Raw genomic sequence first — 16,596 nt, 5'->3', positions numbered from 1 at the left:
TACGCTGTACCAATCCTGCCTTTTTGCCAAAGATGATCTCGGCATTCCATGTCAACCAGTCTGGAATTTGAGCCTTTCCATCCACTTTCTTTCCTGTCTTACAGAGAGTGGTAGTTCCATGCTCTCCGCCCATTGCGGGCCCTGGCATACTAGGTTGACAGGACTCAAAGTTGGAGGCGATGGGAACAATTTTTTGTCTGCTATGGGACAAAGTCTTATTGTTAAGCCCTGTCTAAGCAGCGACTGTCCAAATGGATAGCAGACACGGTCAGGACTGCCTATGACCTGGCCAACTTGCCCCCTGCTGAAAAGCTCACTGCCCATTCCACAAGGGGCATTGCAACTTCATTGATTTTATTCCAGGGTGTATCTGTCAAGGACATTTGCAATGCAGTGGTGTGGGCTACTCACCATACTTTGACTAGGTTCTAGACTGAATGTCGTGGATCCTCACAACCCTGGTTTTGGAACTAGTGTTAAGGACGACTTCCTTGACGACCCTTACAACACAGGCATATAGATGAGCTTCTCCTTCAATTTTTTCATCCTAACTGTTTGTTACTGGGGTTCCGTGTGGTAACACACAAGACAGCCCCTCCGCTTAGCCTTGAAGCATTACAGTCTGTGACGCAATGTACATTCAGGCTGGAAAGTCCAAGCTTCTAAGCCCTGGGAGGCTTATGTAAGTGATCAGCCAGACTACAGAGCACAGGTGAAGCCAATTCAAACTATATGACATTATTTTGCTTGGAATAAAACTACAGCATGTGACTGCTTATATTATTATTATTATTATTATTATTATTATTATTATTATTATTATTATTATTATTTATTCATTTATTTATTTCTTAGCAGATGCCCTTATCCAGGGCAACTTACAGTTGTTACAAAATATCACAGTACAAAGTATCACATTGCAGAGTATCAAATTACAGATGAGAAGTTATAAAGTACAATAAAATCAGTAGCAAATGAGAGAAAAATAAAAAAAAAATACAGTAAATAATTACATATAAGATTGTTTGCCTGAGAGCAGTTAACTTACATATAAACTTTTTTTTTCTCTATTTTCTGACCCCTCTGCACAAAGTATATCAAAGGAAGCTGGAAAGCTATACATTCTGAAACAGGTTGTGAGGATTACAATGGTACTAGACTCATAAACAGGAGGTGAACTTTAACCCCTCTTGCAATGCATATAGTATAGTGTAACCAATTTTCATTTTTCCAAATGAAGGATTACCACATCACATTATAAGGCATATTCTAAGTTGAAAACATAAAATTGGCAAGATAACTGTCAAATTGTGTACGGTTAAAAAAGTGCTTAATAAAAACTAGAACATTTTATACTTGCTTTGCTATTTCTTGTTTTAAGGGCCAAATATTGATATTAATATTCACTCCCAATGTTGTGTCACAAAAGCTAGATACATGAACTGCAAATGTAAATTTCCACTTTCTGCAGGTTCTATGGTTTGCAGGGATACCAGACATGTTTACTTTTACATGAGGTTCCTGGCTGCAATAAGCCTCAGAACAAGACCCACCCTGGCAGACATTTTCCATGATAATACTATGTAACACAATTTTTGTTCCTGGGTAGTAAGTGTTATTTCCTAATTGCTTATGCCTCAAAAGTATAGAAAATGTTTATTATTCCCCACAAACTTTGCTTTTGTGACCAGGACAGTGATATTTTGAAATGTACCTATTTCCAATGAGAAAATGGGCGAATTTGTGTCTCTTCGTTCACATAAAGTCAGAAAAAAACAACATATGAATTCAAATTAACATGTATTTATACTAAAGTAATACAAAAATGACTACAAAAGATTTAGAAGTGAGTAGTTTTTCGAGATTTACGATTATACTGTAAATCACTTTCACGAATCAGCCCCCAAATGTAGTCTCCCATCATGTTCTCGTTATACTGTCCTTGGTAGCGGCGTCCAAAGTCCAGTATATCCTGGTGGAAGCGCTCGCCTTGCTCCTCCGAGTACGCTCCCATGTTCTCCTTGAATTTATCAAGATGAGCATCAAGGATATGGACTTTGAGGGACATCCTACAGCCCATTGTGCCGTAGTTCTTCACCAGAGTCTCAACCAGCTCCACATAGTTTTCGGCCTTGTGATTGCCCAGGAAGCCCCGAACCACTGTGACAAAGCTGTTCCAAGCCACTTTCTCCTTACTACAGTGCCTTGCGAAAGTATTCGGCCCCCGTGAACTTTGCGACCTTTTGCCACATTTCAGGCTTCAAACATAAAGATATGAAACTGTAATTTTTTGTGAAGAATCAACAACAAGTGGGACACAATCATGAAGTGGAACGAAATTTATTGGATATTTCAAACTTTTTTAACAAATAAAAAACTGAAAAATTGGGCGTGCAAAATTATTCAGCCCCTTTACTTTCAGTGCAGCAAACTCTCTCCAGAAGTTCAGTGAGGATCTCTGAATGATCCAATGTTGACCTAAATGACTAATGATGATAAATAGAATCCACCTGTGTGTAATCAAGTCTCCGTATAAATGCACCTGCACTGTGATAGTCTCAGAGGTCCGTTTAAAGCGCAGAGAGCATCATGAAGAACAAGGAACACACCAGGCAGGTCCAAGATACTGTTGTGGAGAAGTTTAAAGCCGGATTTGGATACAAAAAGATTTCCCAAGCTTTAAACATCCCAAGGAGCACTGTGCAAGCGATAATATTGAAATGGAAGGAGTATCAGACCACTGCAAATCTACCAAGACCTGGCCGTCCCTCTAAACTTTCAGCTTATACAAGGAGAAGACTGATCAGAGATGCAGCCAAGAGGCCCATGATCACTCTGGATGAACTGCAGAGATCTACAGCTGAGGTGGGAGACTCTGTCCATAGGACAACAATCAGTCGTATACTGCACAAATCTGGCCTTTATGGAAGAGTGGCAAGAAGAAAGCCATTTCTTAAAGATATCCATAAAAAGTGTCGTTTACAGTTTGCCACAAGCCACCTGGGAGACACACCAAACATGTGGAAGAAGGTGCTCTGGTCAGATGAAACCAAAATCGAACTTTTTGGCAACAATGCAAAACGTTATGTTTGGCGTAAAAGCAACACAGCTCATCACCCTGAACACACCATCCCCACTGTCAAACATGGTGGTGGCAGCATCATGGTTTGGGCCTGCTTTTCTTCAGCAGGGACAGGGAAGATGGTTAAAATTGATGGGAAGATGGATGGAGCCAAATACAGGACCATTCTGGAAGAAAACCTGATGGAGTCTGCAAAAGACCTGAGACTGGGACGGAGATTTGTCTTCCAACAAGACAATGATCCAAAACATAAAGCAAAATCTACAATGGAATGGTTCACAAATAAACATATCCAGGTGTTAAAATGGCCAAGTCAAAGTCCAGACCTGAATCCAATCGAGAATCTGTGGAAAGAACTGAAAACTGCTGTTCACAAATGCTCTCCATCCAACCTCACTGAGCTCGAGCTGTTTTGCAAGGAGGAATGGGCAAAAATTTCAGTCTCTCGATGTGCAAAACTGATAGAGACATACCCCAAGCGACTTACAGCTGTAATCGCAGCAAAAGGTGGCGCTACAAAGTATTAACTTAAGGGGGCTGAATAATTTTGCACGCCCAATTTTTCAGTTTTTTATTTGTTAAAAAAGTTTGAAATATCCAATAAATTTCGTTCCACTTCATGATTGTGTCCCACTTGTTGTTGATTCTTCACAAAAAATTACAGTTTCATATCTTTATGTTTGAAGCCTGAAATGTGGCAAAAGGTCGCAAAGTTCAAGGGGGCCGAATACTTTCGCAAGGCACTGTAGTGAGCTTCTTGGGGAATTCATTGCACTCCAGGATCTTCTTTATCTGTGGTCCGACGAAGACACCGGCTTTGACCTTTGCCTCAGACAGCTTAGGGAAGAAGTCTTGAAGGTACTTGAAGGCTGCCGACTCCTTATCTAGAGCTCTGACAAATTGTTTCATAAGGCCCAATTTGATGTGCAGTGGTGGCATCAGCACCTTCCGGGGGTCCACCAGTGGCTCCCACTTGACGTTTTTCCTCCCCACAGAGAACTCGGTCCACTGTGGCCAGTCCCGCCTGTGGTAGTGCGCCTTGGTGTCCCTGCTGTCCCAAAGGCAAAGATAGCAGGGAAACTTGGTAAAACCGCCTTGGAGACCCATCAGGAATGCCACCATTGCAGCCTCTTGATGCCATCTCAGAAAAATGCAGATATGTATCCACTTAGGCAGCTGGAACTAAACTGAACTGGTGGGCTTAAGGCCCCTGTATTTATACTACTATTTATATTACTGGAAAGTTCTAGAAGTTACTCCAAGTTTACTCAGCACTGAATCTATCTGGAATGTTCTGGAAAATAGGTAAATTTCAAAATATCAGTGTCCTGGTCACAAAAGCAAAGTTCGTGGGGAATAATAGCCATTTTCTATACTTTTGAGGCATAAGCAATTAGGAAATAACACTTACTACCCAGGAACCAAAAAAAAAAAAGAAATTGTTACACGGTGTAATTCTGCCAACATTGGCACCTCCCCACATTTAGCATGGCAAAACTCCCTGTGGGCAGCAAAGTAACCAGGGACAACCATGTATTTTCTGAACACTTCCACACATGTTCTAAAATTTTAGACGCGATTGGTCACTCACACTTCTGCAGTAGTGCAGGGTGCTGCCATAAGACAATATACTGCAATATACAGTACACAGCGTACAATAAACTATATAGAAGCAGCGTGCTGGAATCAATAGTGATCAATTAGTTCTGAAAATAGATGTTGAAAATAAAATTGAGTTTGCCAAAATAGCTTCTTGGATCCCCTAAATGTTGTAGCCATCATGAGTTGCTCATGTTAAAGCACGATCCGAAATATAATACAGACTTTAGTTTACTGTCTGGACTTCCTGGATTTCAGACTGAAAAACAGAGAGGAACCTTATTATTATTATTATTATTATTATTATTATTATTATTATTATTATTATTATTATTTATTTCTTAGCAGACACCCTTATCCAGGGCGACTTACAGTCGTAAACAAAAATACATTTCAAGAATCACAGTACAAGTATTAATACAATTAAGAGCAAGATAAGACTAGTTTAGACATCAGTCGTTCGCTGTTTAAATGACGTAACCGATACTCAACTCTGGACCTCGAGATCCAATCCAGTCCAGGTTTTTACTCCAAGCTGGTTCCAATGTAGTTAATTGAAGCTGCTAAGAGACAATTAACTAATTTAGGACCTGGTTGGAATAAAGACCAGGACTGAAATGGATCTTGATGGCCAGAGTTGAGTACCACTGTAATACACGTTGAAACTCTCCCACACACTCAGTACAATTTTTGAAGTGATCGGTTACTCACAGACTGCGTGACAGTGCATAATATGGGAGGACGTACACTGTACATCCCCTAGGGGTTAAGGGAAGAAGTCTGAAATATTATGCAGAAAAACAGCATCTATCTTGTGCCACTGGAAGATGTTCACATGGGTTTCTATTCTCCCTACTGCCTGGTGCCAAAGAAGGACGGACCCTTGGGTCCAATTTTGGACCTCAGGGCCCTCAACATTTTCCTCATGAAGCGTTGCTTCAAGTTACAAACTGTCCCCAAACTCCTGTTTTCTCTCTGCAGTAGAGATTGGTACATGTCCCTAGACCTGAAGAAACAGTTTCCCCCTTAAGAGTGCAGGGAATACAGATATTCCCTTATCTTGATGATTGGTTACTGGTCAACAACTCACCCCAACAGGTGTTGGAAAGAACTCGGCTCGTTTTCACCCACGACAAAGTTTGGGTTTGACGGTCAACTGAGAGAAATTGAAACTGATGCCCACCCAAAATATACTTGTTGGGCTTAATCCTGGATTCACCTTTGATGACAGTCTCTCTGACACCCAAGAGTACTGCACACGTGTAAGGTTGCGGCACTTCATTCCATCTGAGATTCAGGAAGTAGATCAAAGATTTCCAAAGGTTATTGGGGTTGATGATCTCCCAGGTCCTTCCGCTGGCCCTGCTCCACTCCTGACCACTACAGGGGTGGTTGAATTCCAAGGTTCAGTTGTACCTGGTTTTCCTCTGAAGCTCAGTCAACTCTCTCTTCTACAAGTAGCTCTCTTGGTGGATAGTTTCTGGGAACCTATTGTCGCCTGTATGGGGTTGGAAGAGAGAGATGATCTTCACAGATGCCTTGGGGCTCGACTGTGGTGGAACATGGAACCACCTACAAGCACGGGGGAGCTGGTCTCCTGCGGAATGCCTGCTACATATCTCTTGCCTGGAGGAAATGCGGGCGGGGGGGTGTTCTATACTCTCCAGGCCTTTCAAAGACATCTCTCAGCAGCCATGTTCTGGTTCACTCTGACAACAAGGCTGTCATGGTTTACATAAATCACAAGGGATGTGTCAAGTCTCTACCTTCTTTTTTAAGAAGCCTTTGGTGTGCACAGAAGAGCATCGCTATCAATGCACTCTTGATCCATGGCTCCCTCAACCATCTTGCATACCTGCTCAGTTGCCAGGTCCTGGACCCAGCGCAGTGGACACTGTCCCAGCCAGTGGTGGACATGCTCTGGGAGAAGTTTGGCACTCTTTTTGCAGATCTCTTTACCTCTCCGGTCAAAGCCAAATATCTCTGTAGTTTTCTCACCATCTGCATCCTCAGTCCGGCGGGGTAAATGCCCTTCAAAACGATCTAACTGGTGTTTGGAGAATGATTTGATTTCCGGCATTGCCCCATTTGTGCTATAGTTGAGTTTCTTTAGCACTTGTTGGAGCAAAACAATTTGCACAATCAAGTTGTACCTTGCCTCTATTTCAGCTTTCTACCTGAAATGGGATTTCACCTGGTTCACATCCGCTCTGTCTGCTTCATGAAGAGGGCTTGGAAACTGCCCCTCCATCTAGGACCCCTTCACCCAATGGAGGCTCAATAATATTCTTAACCAGCTCTCTCTGCCATCTAAACCACTGGCTTCTACCTCTCTGAAGAACCTCACTCTCAAAACTCTGTTTCTCGTGGCCATTACATCTGCTCAGAGAGTGAGTGAACTTTAAGCCCTGTTTATTTTAAATATTTTTTTTGCAAAAGGTAGATCTAAGGTTACGCTGCGGTTGAATCCAGCTTTCTTGCCAAAGAGGGTTACAGAATTTAATGTCAATCAGCCTATTGCGCTTGAGGCTTTTAAATTGGTTCCACACACAGACAGAGCAAGCCTGCAATCCTACATTCCCCCTGCCCTTTCAGAGCACTAGCAAACTACATCAAAATAACAAAGGAGCTGCTTGAATCAGAGCAGTTCTTCTTTTAAGGTCAGGCAGGCAGTTTTTAAATCTAGACTAGCTCTATTGTTGGTAGAGCTTATTTGGAAACATGCTAGGTCATGTTTGCCATAGGAATGCAAGGTCGAGGCACATTCCATCAGAGCGGTCTCTACATCCTGGACTGTCCTCTGCAGTTCTTCCATGGAGGTTCAACAGGCTCAATGTCATCGATGAGGAACCCGTCTTTCAAGCAGGTATTTCCCTATAAGTAAGTGACTAGTATGGGTTACTCAGTCACAAGTGGAATTGACCTTTGTAAGAGAACGTTAATTCCACTTATATGCTTCGTCGCTCGTCTAATCTCAGTGGGCAGCAAGGAAATTGTGAGGGATGGCTTGTGCAGCCAACCTAGTCAAAGCTTTGGTATATAACTTTCAAGAAAGACCATGGTTACAAGGTAGGGTAACCCAACTTTTTTTTGTTCTGGTCAGTGAATAAGTCTCTACCTTTAGTGTGAGGAAATGCAGTTTAGAAGAAGCGCTGAATTAAAAGAAAATGTATTGGGAAAAGCCATAATGACTGAAGACACACAGACATTTTTTGACGTAATTGATGAATTATTACTTTCATCTTTTGTTTAGGAGAGAGTAAAGTCTGTGTTTCACTCCAAAGAGTATGGAAAGATAATAAACTTCAAAAGTCCTGACATTGCCAAGGTATGTATACAATGTAATTATCTGTATGTGCATATAGACAAGAATGTAAAACATTAATTCAGGAATCCTATTGAGAAATAATACTGAGCCCTCTCAAATGCCCCAATAGTCACTTCCCCAATGTGCCTTCAACTGGGCTTTAATGCATTCATGTTTTTACTCCATCCTCCAAAAAGGCAATTTAAACGCATTTTTAAAGTTGTTTAAAAATAAAGTGTAAATGTTTATTTGTTGATTTTCTCAGATCGTTAACGTCCACATTTAAGGTTTCATGTGTTTCTGATTGAAATTGCAAGATCTGACTGATTTTGTAATGAATGGTCACATAATTGATATGCAGCTGTATTATATGATTACCTCATTTCAGTTCATTTCAGGTTTTCACTACCACATAGTTTTAACCTCTGACCATACCAATGATAGACAGAAAACTTTGAATATTGTCTTCACATCTGGTACAGCGGTCCTTGATGATTCTAATGGTCAAATTAAATTAGTGTTGTCCCTGAGTGGCTCACCTGGTAGAAGCGCTGACGCGCGGTGCGCAGGGTGAGTCATACAGCGCAGGTTCATCTGACTCACCTGCTAGAAGCCCTGCCACGTGGTGCGCAGGGTGAGTCATTGTGACAGGCTGGCTCACAGTGGTGAGTTGTGGTGACGTCACGGACCAGGAAGTAACTGAAACCACAACAATGGATGGGCGGGTGAAGCTGAATGCAACGGCATTCAGCGTGGATTTATTAAATCAAATAAACAAAACAAAAGATTTAAACAATCAACAAACACAAAACAAAAAGGCACAAGGGCCAAACGAATAAACAAGTGCTGTTTAGCAGTCGTTCTTAAATGTCGTTATTTCTGCTCGTTCGCTCTCTCCGCTCCCCGTACTCTCCTCTGTACACTCTCCTCCCAGCACAGACAGCTGCCGGTTCTTATGCTCTGGCCGGGTTAACTAGCTGTTAATTATCTTATTACCCCTCGGCCACAGTCTGCACGCGTTTGGTAAGGATGCATGACTGTCAGCTAGTTAAATAATCAGTAGCTGATCAGTCATGCATCCTCACAAGGTTTTTAAATATAAATAATAAAAGACGCGGCACTTTTATCCGCGCCGCAAACAAAAATACAAATAATAATAAATAGGGGCCCCCCCTTGTGCGCAGCACACATGGCCTTTTCGGCCACCTCCCCCCTTATTCCCTAAATTCCCGGCTAGCAGTCCCGGCGCAGGAACAGGGGCAGCAACGGGCCAAAGGTGGCGGCCACGGTGGGATGTTCTCCTCCCACCCAAAAAACTGTAGCGTCCCAGTGGACCACGCACAGACCGGCTCCTCTGGCCAGAAAAATTGTGGGTGGTCTCCAGACCTGCCCCCCTTCTTCATGGCCGGCAGCTGCCCTTCATGGGGCTCGAGCCACAGTATTTCCTGCCGCGAAAGTGCGGCTGGGGGAGCTGGTCTCCTGACCTCCCCCCCCTTTTCCGTGGCCGGCAGCTCCCCTTCACAGGGCTCCAGCCACAGTATTTCCTGCCGCATGGCAGGACTGGTAGCGACCCCAGGCAAAACAGGACCCTTGGGAGGCGACAGCAGCAGCTGCAAACCTTCGGCAGGCAACGGCAGCAGCAGCGGACCCTCGGGAGGCGACGGCAGCTGTCCTCCCACGGCGGCTGAGGCGGAACCAGCAGGCATTCACCCTCTACTGGTGGAGGTTGGAGGGGCAAGCAATCCTCCCACGGCGGTTGAGGCAGAACCAGCAGAAATTCACCCTCTGCTGGTGGAGCTGAGAACGGCAAACAGTCCTCCCACGGCGCTTGAGACGGAACCAGCAGGCATTCACCCTCTGCTGGTGGACGTGGGAGGGGCAGGTAGTCCTCCCACGGCGATTGAGGCAGAACCAGCAGGCATTCACCCTCTGCTGGTGGAGCTGGGAGCGGTAAGCTGTCCTCCCACGGCGCTTGAGACGGAACCAGCAGGTATTCACCCTCTGCTGGTGGAGGTGGGAGTGGTAAGCTGTCTTCCCACGGCGCTTGAGACGGAACCAGCAGGCATTCACCCTCTGCTGGTGGAGGTGGCGGAGGCAGAGGCAGCTCCTGCTGCTCTGCTCCTGGTGGTGGAGGTGGCGGAGGCAGAGGCAGCTCCTGCTTCTCTGCTCCTGGAGGTGCAGGTGGTGGAGGCAGAGGCAGCTCCCGCTGCTCTGCTCCTGCCTCCCACGGCGGCTGAGGCGGAACCAGCAGACATTCACCCTCTGCTGGTGGAAGTGGAGATGGAACCAGCAGGTATTCACCCTCTACTGGTGGAGGTGGCGGAGGCAGAGGCAGCTCCCCACTTCTGGGCGCTGGATGCTCGCGCTCCCCCCGTCGGCTCTGGATGCTCGCGCTCTGCCTCTTCATATTGCGTGGGGCATATGGCCAATGTGTGCCCATATGCCCCACAGCCAGGGCACAACTCCGCCACGAGGTTCACAATATAAACCTCACAGCCATCCTCACCGATCTCCTCCTGCTGTTGCTGCGGTTGCTGTTGCTGCAGCCTACCTCTCCCCCTTCTCTTCCTGCTCCTTCTCCCTGCCTTCCTCTCCTGGGCCAATTCCTCCTCCTCATCCTGGAAGGGGCAGATCGCTACAATGTGCCTGTAGACCCCGCAAGCAAGGCACCAGCCTTGGTCCTCCAGACCACTGAGGAGGTCCTCCAGTTCCCCGCAGCCATTCCTCCAGCTCCAGCCTTCCATTTTATAAGGAGGCTGTGTGGTCCAGTGGTTAAAGAAAAGGGCTTGGAACCAGGAGGTCCCCGGTTCAAATCCCACCTCAGCCATTGACTCATTGTGTGACCCTGAGCAAGTCACTTAACCTCCTTGTGCTCCGTCTTTCAGGTGAGACGTAATTGTAAGTGACTGCAGCTGATGCATAGTTCACACACTCTAGTCTCTGTGATTTCCATTACACGAGAGTAGATGTTAAAACTTCATGCTGATTTGAACTCGGCTCTCGCCAAGATAAGCACCAACTAAGACGTAGCTTTACAGTAAACTAATGTGATCCATATGTGTCTCCATCCATTTACGTTTCCTTCCATATGATGATGTAGATATCCTTCTGTCTGGTGTTAATGGCTGAAGTGTAATGCTGGCTCCAGGGATCAGCTTATTTTTGCCTCCCTGGCGCATCAGCACACACAACGGCTGCGATGCTGGCTCCGGGGATCAACCAAAGTGCGGCCTCCCCAGCGCATCAGCATGACAACCGTCTGGATTGAGCTAAGTAGGGTACATCTCTGGGGTTTTCAAGTGGGCACCTTCCATCCTCAGTGTTTCGTCGACTAGCCCACAACACCTCAAGAGGGCTCGACGGTGATTCTGGCGTCCCAGCATCACCCCCCTCCGTCCCCCACTCAACTCAGCCCAGCTTACTTACCTGTCCCCAGCCAGAATCTTTCCGTCTCAACCACAGCCAGTTGCTGCTCCTCTCTGCTGCTTCAGATAAGTTCTTCACTGTGCGACGCAACTCTTGGCCACTGAATCCGACATCTCTGAGAAACCGGGTTGTAGAGTGTGCCACAAATCCTCGACAACCCACTTCCACTGGGTAAACCCGAACTCTCCATCCTCGCTGTTCCGCTTCAGTGGCTAGTTGAGCATACCGCAGTTTCTTCCTCTCATACGCCTCATCTACAGCATCCTCCCATGGCACTGTTAACTCTACCAGGTGAACAAGGCGTGCTGATCCAGACCACAAGACAATATCTGGTCGAAGGTTAGTGGTGGCAATCTCAGGTGGAAAAATAAGCCGTTGACCAACATCTGCCAGCATTTTCCAGTCTCTAGCAGCTTCCAGTTGTCCTGGGCGAGGATTGGTTTTAACACCTTTTCTTGGTGGTTGCTCTCCTGGGCGGAGGAATGTTGACTTTTGTGTGTAATGTTTTGATGGAACAGGTGACAACTTATTGGTCATGTTACGCTTGTCTTCCAATGCTAAGGCCAAACATCGCAGCACCTGGTCATGGCGCCAAGTAAACCGTCCTTGGCTAAGAGCCACCTTACATCCTGTCAAAATGTGCCTTAATGTTGCAGGTGATGAACACAAAGGACATGAGGGATCCTCTCCTACCCAGAGGTTTAGGTTCTGTGGTGATGGGAGAACATCATATGTTGACCTGATGAGGAAACTGATCCTGCTCTGTTCCATTGACCATAGGTCTTGCCAGCCAATCTTGCGTTGTTCCACACTCTCCCATCTCATCCATTCTCCCTGCTTGGCCTGGGAAATGGCCTTTATACACCTCATCCTCTCCTCCTGCTTTTGCACCTCGTTGACTACCAGCTTCCTCCTTTGAGCTGGGGCTGCCTTGTGCCATGTAGGAGGAGTTGAACTGAAACCAAGACCCCCTCTTCCATGCTGAACTTGCCCCATGATATCACCAATTCGAAGGGCAGCCTTTGCATCTTCCACAGCTTTCTTTGCCGCCCACTTTCTTCCAGTTTTCAACACAGGTGCTGCCTCCCTTACGCATTTATCGCGTGACTCTACTAATGTAATTTCCAGTCTGACCTTGGCGCACTTAAACTCCTCGGTTAGAGCAGAGACTGGTAGGTGCAGTATTCCTTTACCATAAAGTCCCACTCTGCTGAGGCAGCGTGGAACTCACAACCATTTCCTGATGTATGAACTGATTAAAGCTTCCAGCTTCTCTACTGTTGTCAAAGAAACCTCGTACACAGTCAGTGGCCACAGCAACCTCGGCAGTAGACCAAACTGAAAGCACCAGAGTTTTAGTTTACCTGGTAGAGCGCAGCTGTCTATGCTCTTCAACCCTTCCACTGCTTGTTGTCTAACTTCTCCCACACGAACTGTGTCCTTTAGATCCCCGTCGTACCATCTCCCAAGACTCTTCACTGGCTTCTCAGACACTGTTGGTATTGCCTCACCATTAATGAAGAATGTTTTATCTACTACTTTGCCTTTAATTATAGAGATGCTCCTTGATTTAGTGGGCTTGAATTGCATTCGTGCCCATTCAATGTTATTGGTTAATTTGCCCAATAATCGATTAGTGCAGGCTACTGTTGTAGTCATGGTTGTCATGTCATCCATGTATGCTCGAATTGGTGGTAGTCGCATTCCAGAAGCCAAGCGCTCTCCTCCTACTACCCATTTTGATGCCCTAATGATTACTTCCATTGCCATGGTAAAAGCCAGTGGAGAAATGGTGCATCCTGCCATTATTCCAACCTCTAGGCATTGCCATGTAGTGCTGAATTCTGAAGTTGAAAAACTGAATTGCAAATCTCCAAAATAGGCTTTCACTAAATTTGTTATTGTCATCGGTACACTGAAAAAATCAAATGCTGCCCAAAGTAGTTCATGTGGCACTGAACCATATGCATTAGCCAAATCCAGGAATGTCACATGGAGCTCCTTCCTCTCCTTTTTAGCTGATTGAATTTGTTGCCAGATCACATTGATGTGTTCTAAGCAACCTGGGAAACCTGGAATGCCCGCTTTTTGTATTGAAGTGTCAATGAAGCAGTTCTTTAATAGGTAAGCTGACAATCTCTGAGCAATAATGCTGAAGAAAATCTTTCCTTCTACGTTTAATAGGGAAATGGGACGAAACTGACTGATGCTTGTAGAATCTTTTTCTTTAGGTATAAAGACTCCACCTGCTCGGCGCCATGCTCTTGGTACCACCTGTTTTTCCCATGCCACTTTCATCAATTTCCACAGAATTCGTAGAACTCCTGAAGCACTCTTGTACACTCTGTACGGAACTCCATTAGGCCCTGGAGATGATGAAGCCCTTGCTTTTTTCACAGCTTGCTCTATTTCTTTCCACTTAGGTGCACAGTCCTCCATTTGGTATTCTGGTGGATTGATAGGTGGGATGTCTGACGGAATTGACATAGGCTCCTGCCTTTTTGAATCTGTATGTGTTTCCTCCAAATATCTCTCCAGCTCAACCTTAGATACTTTTAGTGTGCCATTCTTCTCACTGGTGAATAACTTCTTTACAAATTTGAATGGGTCTTTATAAAAGTTAGCTCTCGCACGCTCCTTCTTTTTGTAGCGTTTCCGTAGGCGCTCAGCTCTGCACAATGTTGCAAGCTTATCTTTTATGACCCTTTGTAAGAGATTGAGTCCCTCCTTCTGACTTTGTTCTGCTCTTCTCCATTGGTTCCTCAGCTGTCTCCTTTCTCTAACTAAGCGTTCAATCTCCTGCTGCCGTCTAGACTTTCCAGGAATAGTTTGTACTTTTTCCTTCCTTTTTTCAACTCCAAACCTCTCGCTTCCATATGCGTAGATGATGTCCCCAAATTTATCCAGCTTCTTTTCAACTGTTCCACTTAATCTTTCCAATGCAACGCAGAGATCTGTGTTTACTGTGTCCCATGCAGTTTTCTCACAAGCTCTTGGCCGTTTAACTCCAGGCTTGTGCCCGTTGAGGTTCTTTTCTCTCTTATGCTGGTTTGTCTGACTGGGTTCACAAGGATCATTAGGTTCATCACTAACTGTGTCCATGCAAGTCCTCCTCACATCTATGACAGGGGTGCTGATATCCTGCGAACTGTGGTTTGCTTCCTGTCGCTGGATTTCATTCGACTGACTTGACTGACTTCGTAAGAAGTACTGATCAATGCGAGGCCCTTGTCCCTTCTCTCTCAAGCATTTCATTCTCCCTTGATGAATCTTCAAACCCCTGACCGTTGTCGCCTTGCTCCAGCCGCAGACACAAACCTGGAGTTCCATGTCTTTATTAACTGCAGATCTTGAACTAGTCTTTTGTGAAGTACTCTCCATACTCATATCCGTTTCCGTTCCTAAGTCGTTAACCGTGTTATCCAACGTTGAGTCATCTTCCGCCCCCGCTCTCGCAGACTCTAGGGGTATTTTTCTCTTTAATTTCTTAGAAGCCTTGGGCGGGTGTCTCCAGCATCCTGTAAACACAGAGCTGGATACTGCCGACAAGGGTAGCTAACCCTTACCATCCCCAATGGGGTCTCTTTCCTCCTGTCAGCTGTCTCTCCAGGCTGTCACAAGGTCTTTCCCTTGTTGCCAGCTGCACTATTCACAGCAGTCACTGGACGTATCCAGATCTTCATGATTTCCATTACACGAGAGTAGATGTTAAAACTTCATGCTGATTTGAACTCGGCTCTCGCCAAGATAAGCACCAACTAAGACGTAGCTTTACAGTAAACTAATGTGATCCATATGTGTCTCCATCCATTTACGTTTCCTTCCATATGATGATGTAGATATCCTTCTGTCTGGTGTTAATGGCTGAAGTGTAATGCTGGCTCCAGGGATCAGCTTATTTTTGCCTCCCTGGCGCATCAGCACACACAACGGCTGCGATGCTGGCTCCGGGGATCAACCAAAGTGCGGCCTCCCCAGCACATCAGCATGACAACCGTCTGGATTGAGCTAAGTAGGGTACATCTCTGGGGTTTTCAAGTGGGCACCTTCCATCCTCAGTGTTTCGTCGACTAGCCCACGACACCTCAAGAGGGCTCGACGGTGATTCTGGCGTCCCAGCATCACCCCCCTCCGTCCCCCACTCAACTCAGCCCAGCTTACTTACCTGTCCCCAGCCAGAATCTTTCCGTCTCAACCACAGCCAGTTGCTGCTCCTCTCTGCTGCTTCAGATAAGTTCTTCACTGTGCGACGCAACTCTTGGCCACTGAATCCGACGTCTCTGAGAAATCGGGTTGTAGAGTGTGCCACAAATCCTCGACAACCCACTTCCACTGGGTAAACCCGAACTCTCCATCCTCGCTGTTCCGCTTCAGTGGCTAGTTGAGCATACCGCAGTTTCTTCCACTCATACGCCTCATCTACAGCATCCTCCCATGGCACTGTTAACTCTACCAGGTGAACAAGGCGTGCTGATCCAGACCACAAGACAATATCTGGTCGAAGGTTAGTGGTGGCAATCTCAGGTGGAAAAATAAGCCGTTGACCAACATCTGCCAGCATTTTCCAGTCTCTAGCAGCTTCCAGTTGTCCTGGGCGAGGATTGGTTTTAACACCTTTTCTTGGTGGTTGCTCTCCTGGGCGGAGGAATGTTGACTTTTGTGTGTAATGTTTTGATGGAACAGGTGACAACTTATTGGTCATGTTACGCTTGTCTTCGCCTTGGATAAAGGCGTCTGCTAAATAAACAAATAATAATATTTATATTATTTTTTTTTCCAAAAAACACTTTTTGAAAAAAAAAAACAAAACATAATTTTTCTTTCCTGGTCCGGCTCTTGGAGGCGTTGTTTGTCCCACGCAGAACACCATATGTGACAGGCTGGCTTGCAGTGGTGAGGTGTGGTGACGTCACGGACCAGGAAGTAACTGAAACCACAACAATGGATGGGCGGGTGAAGCTGAATGCAATGGCATTCAGCGTGGATTTATTAAATCAAATAAACAAAACAAAAGATTTAAACAATCAACAAACACAAAACAAAAAGGCACAAGGGCCAAACGAATAAACAAGTGCTGTTTAGCAGTCGTTCTTAAATGTCGTTATTTCTGCTCGCTCGCTCTCTCCGCTCCCCGTACTCTCCTCTGTACACTCTCCTCCCAGCACAGACAGCTGCCGGTTCT

At 45.6% G+C, this 16,596-nt stretch overlaps 1 protein-coding gene across 1 annotated transcript in view; it reads left to right on the top strand.

Annotated features, from left to right (window-relative positions):
• LOC117409447 (intermembrane lipid transfer protein VPS13A-like) overlaps window positions 1–16,596 on the top strand; it is a 144,028-nt gene that overhangs the window by 124,460 nt on the left and 2,972 nt on the right. Inside the window, exon 71 of the mRNA XM_034905427.2 lies at window positions 7,935–8,009. Within this exon, the coding sequence (XP_034761318.2) occupies window positions 7,935–8,009 (75 nt within the window). The remainder of the gene's footprint in view (window positions 1–7,934; window positions 8,010–16,596) is intronic.

The sequence above is a fragment of the Acipenser ruthenus genome, chromosome 2 (assembly GCF_902713425.1).
Source record: "Acipenser ruthenus chromosome 2, fAciRut3.2 maternal haplotype, whole genome shotgun sequence".
In the NCBI taxonomy this organism is placed as follows: domain Eukaryota; kingdom Metazoa; phylum Chordata; class Actinopteri; order Acipenseriformes; family Acipenseridae; genus Acipenser; species Acipenser ruthenus.
Note: the sequence above shows the minus strand (reverse complement) of the source record. Positions and strands in the feature narration are given on the sequence as shown.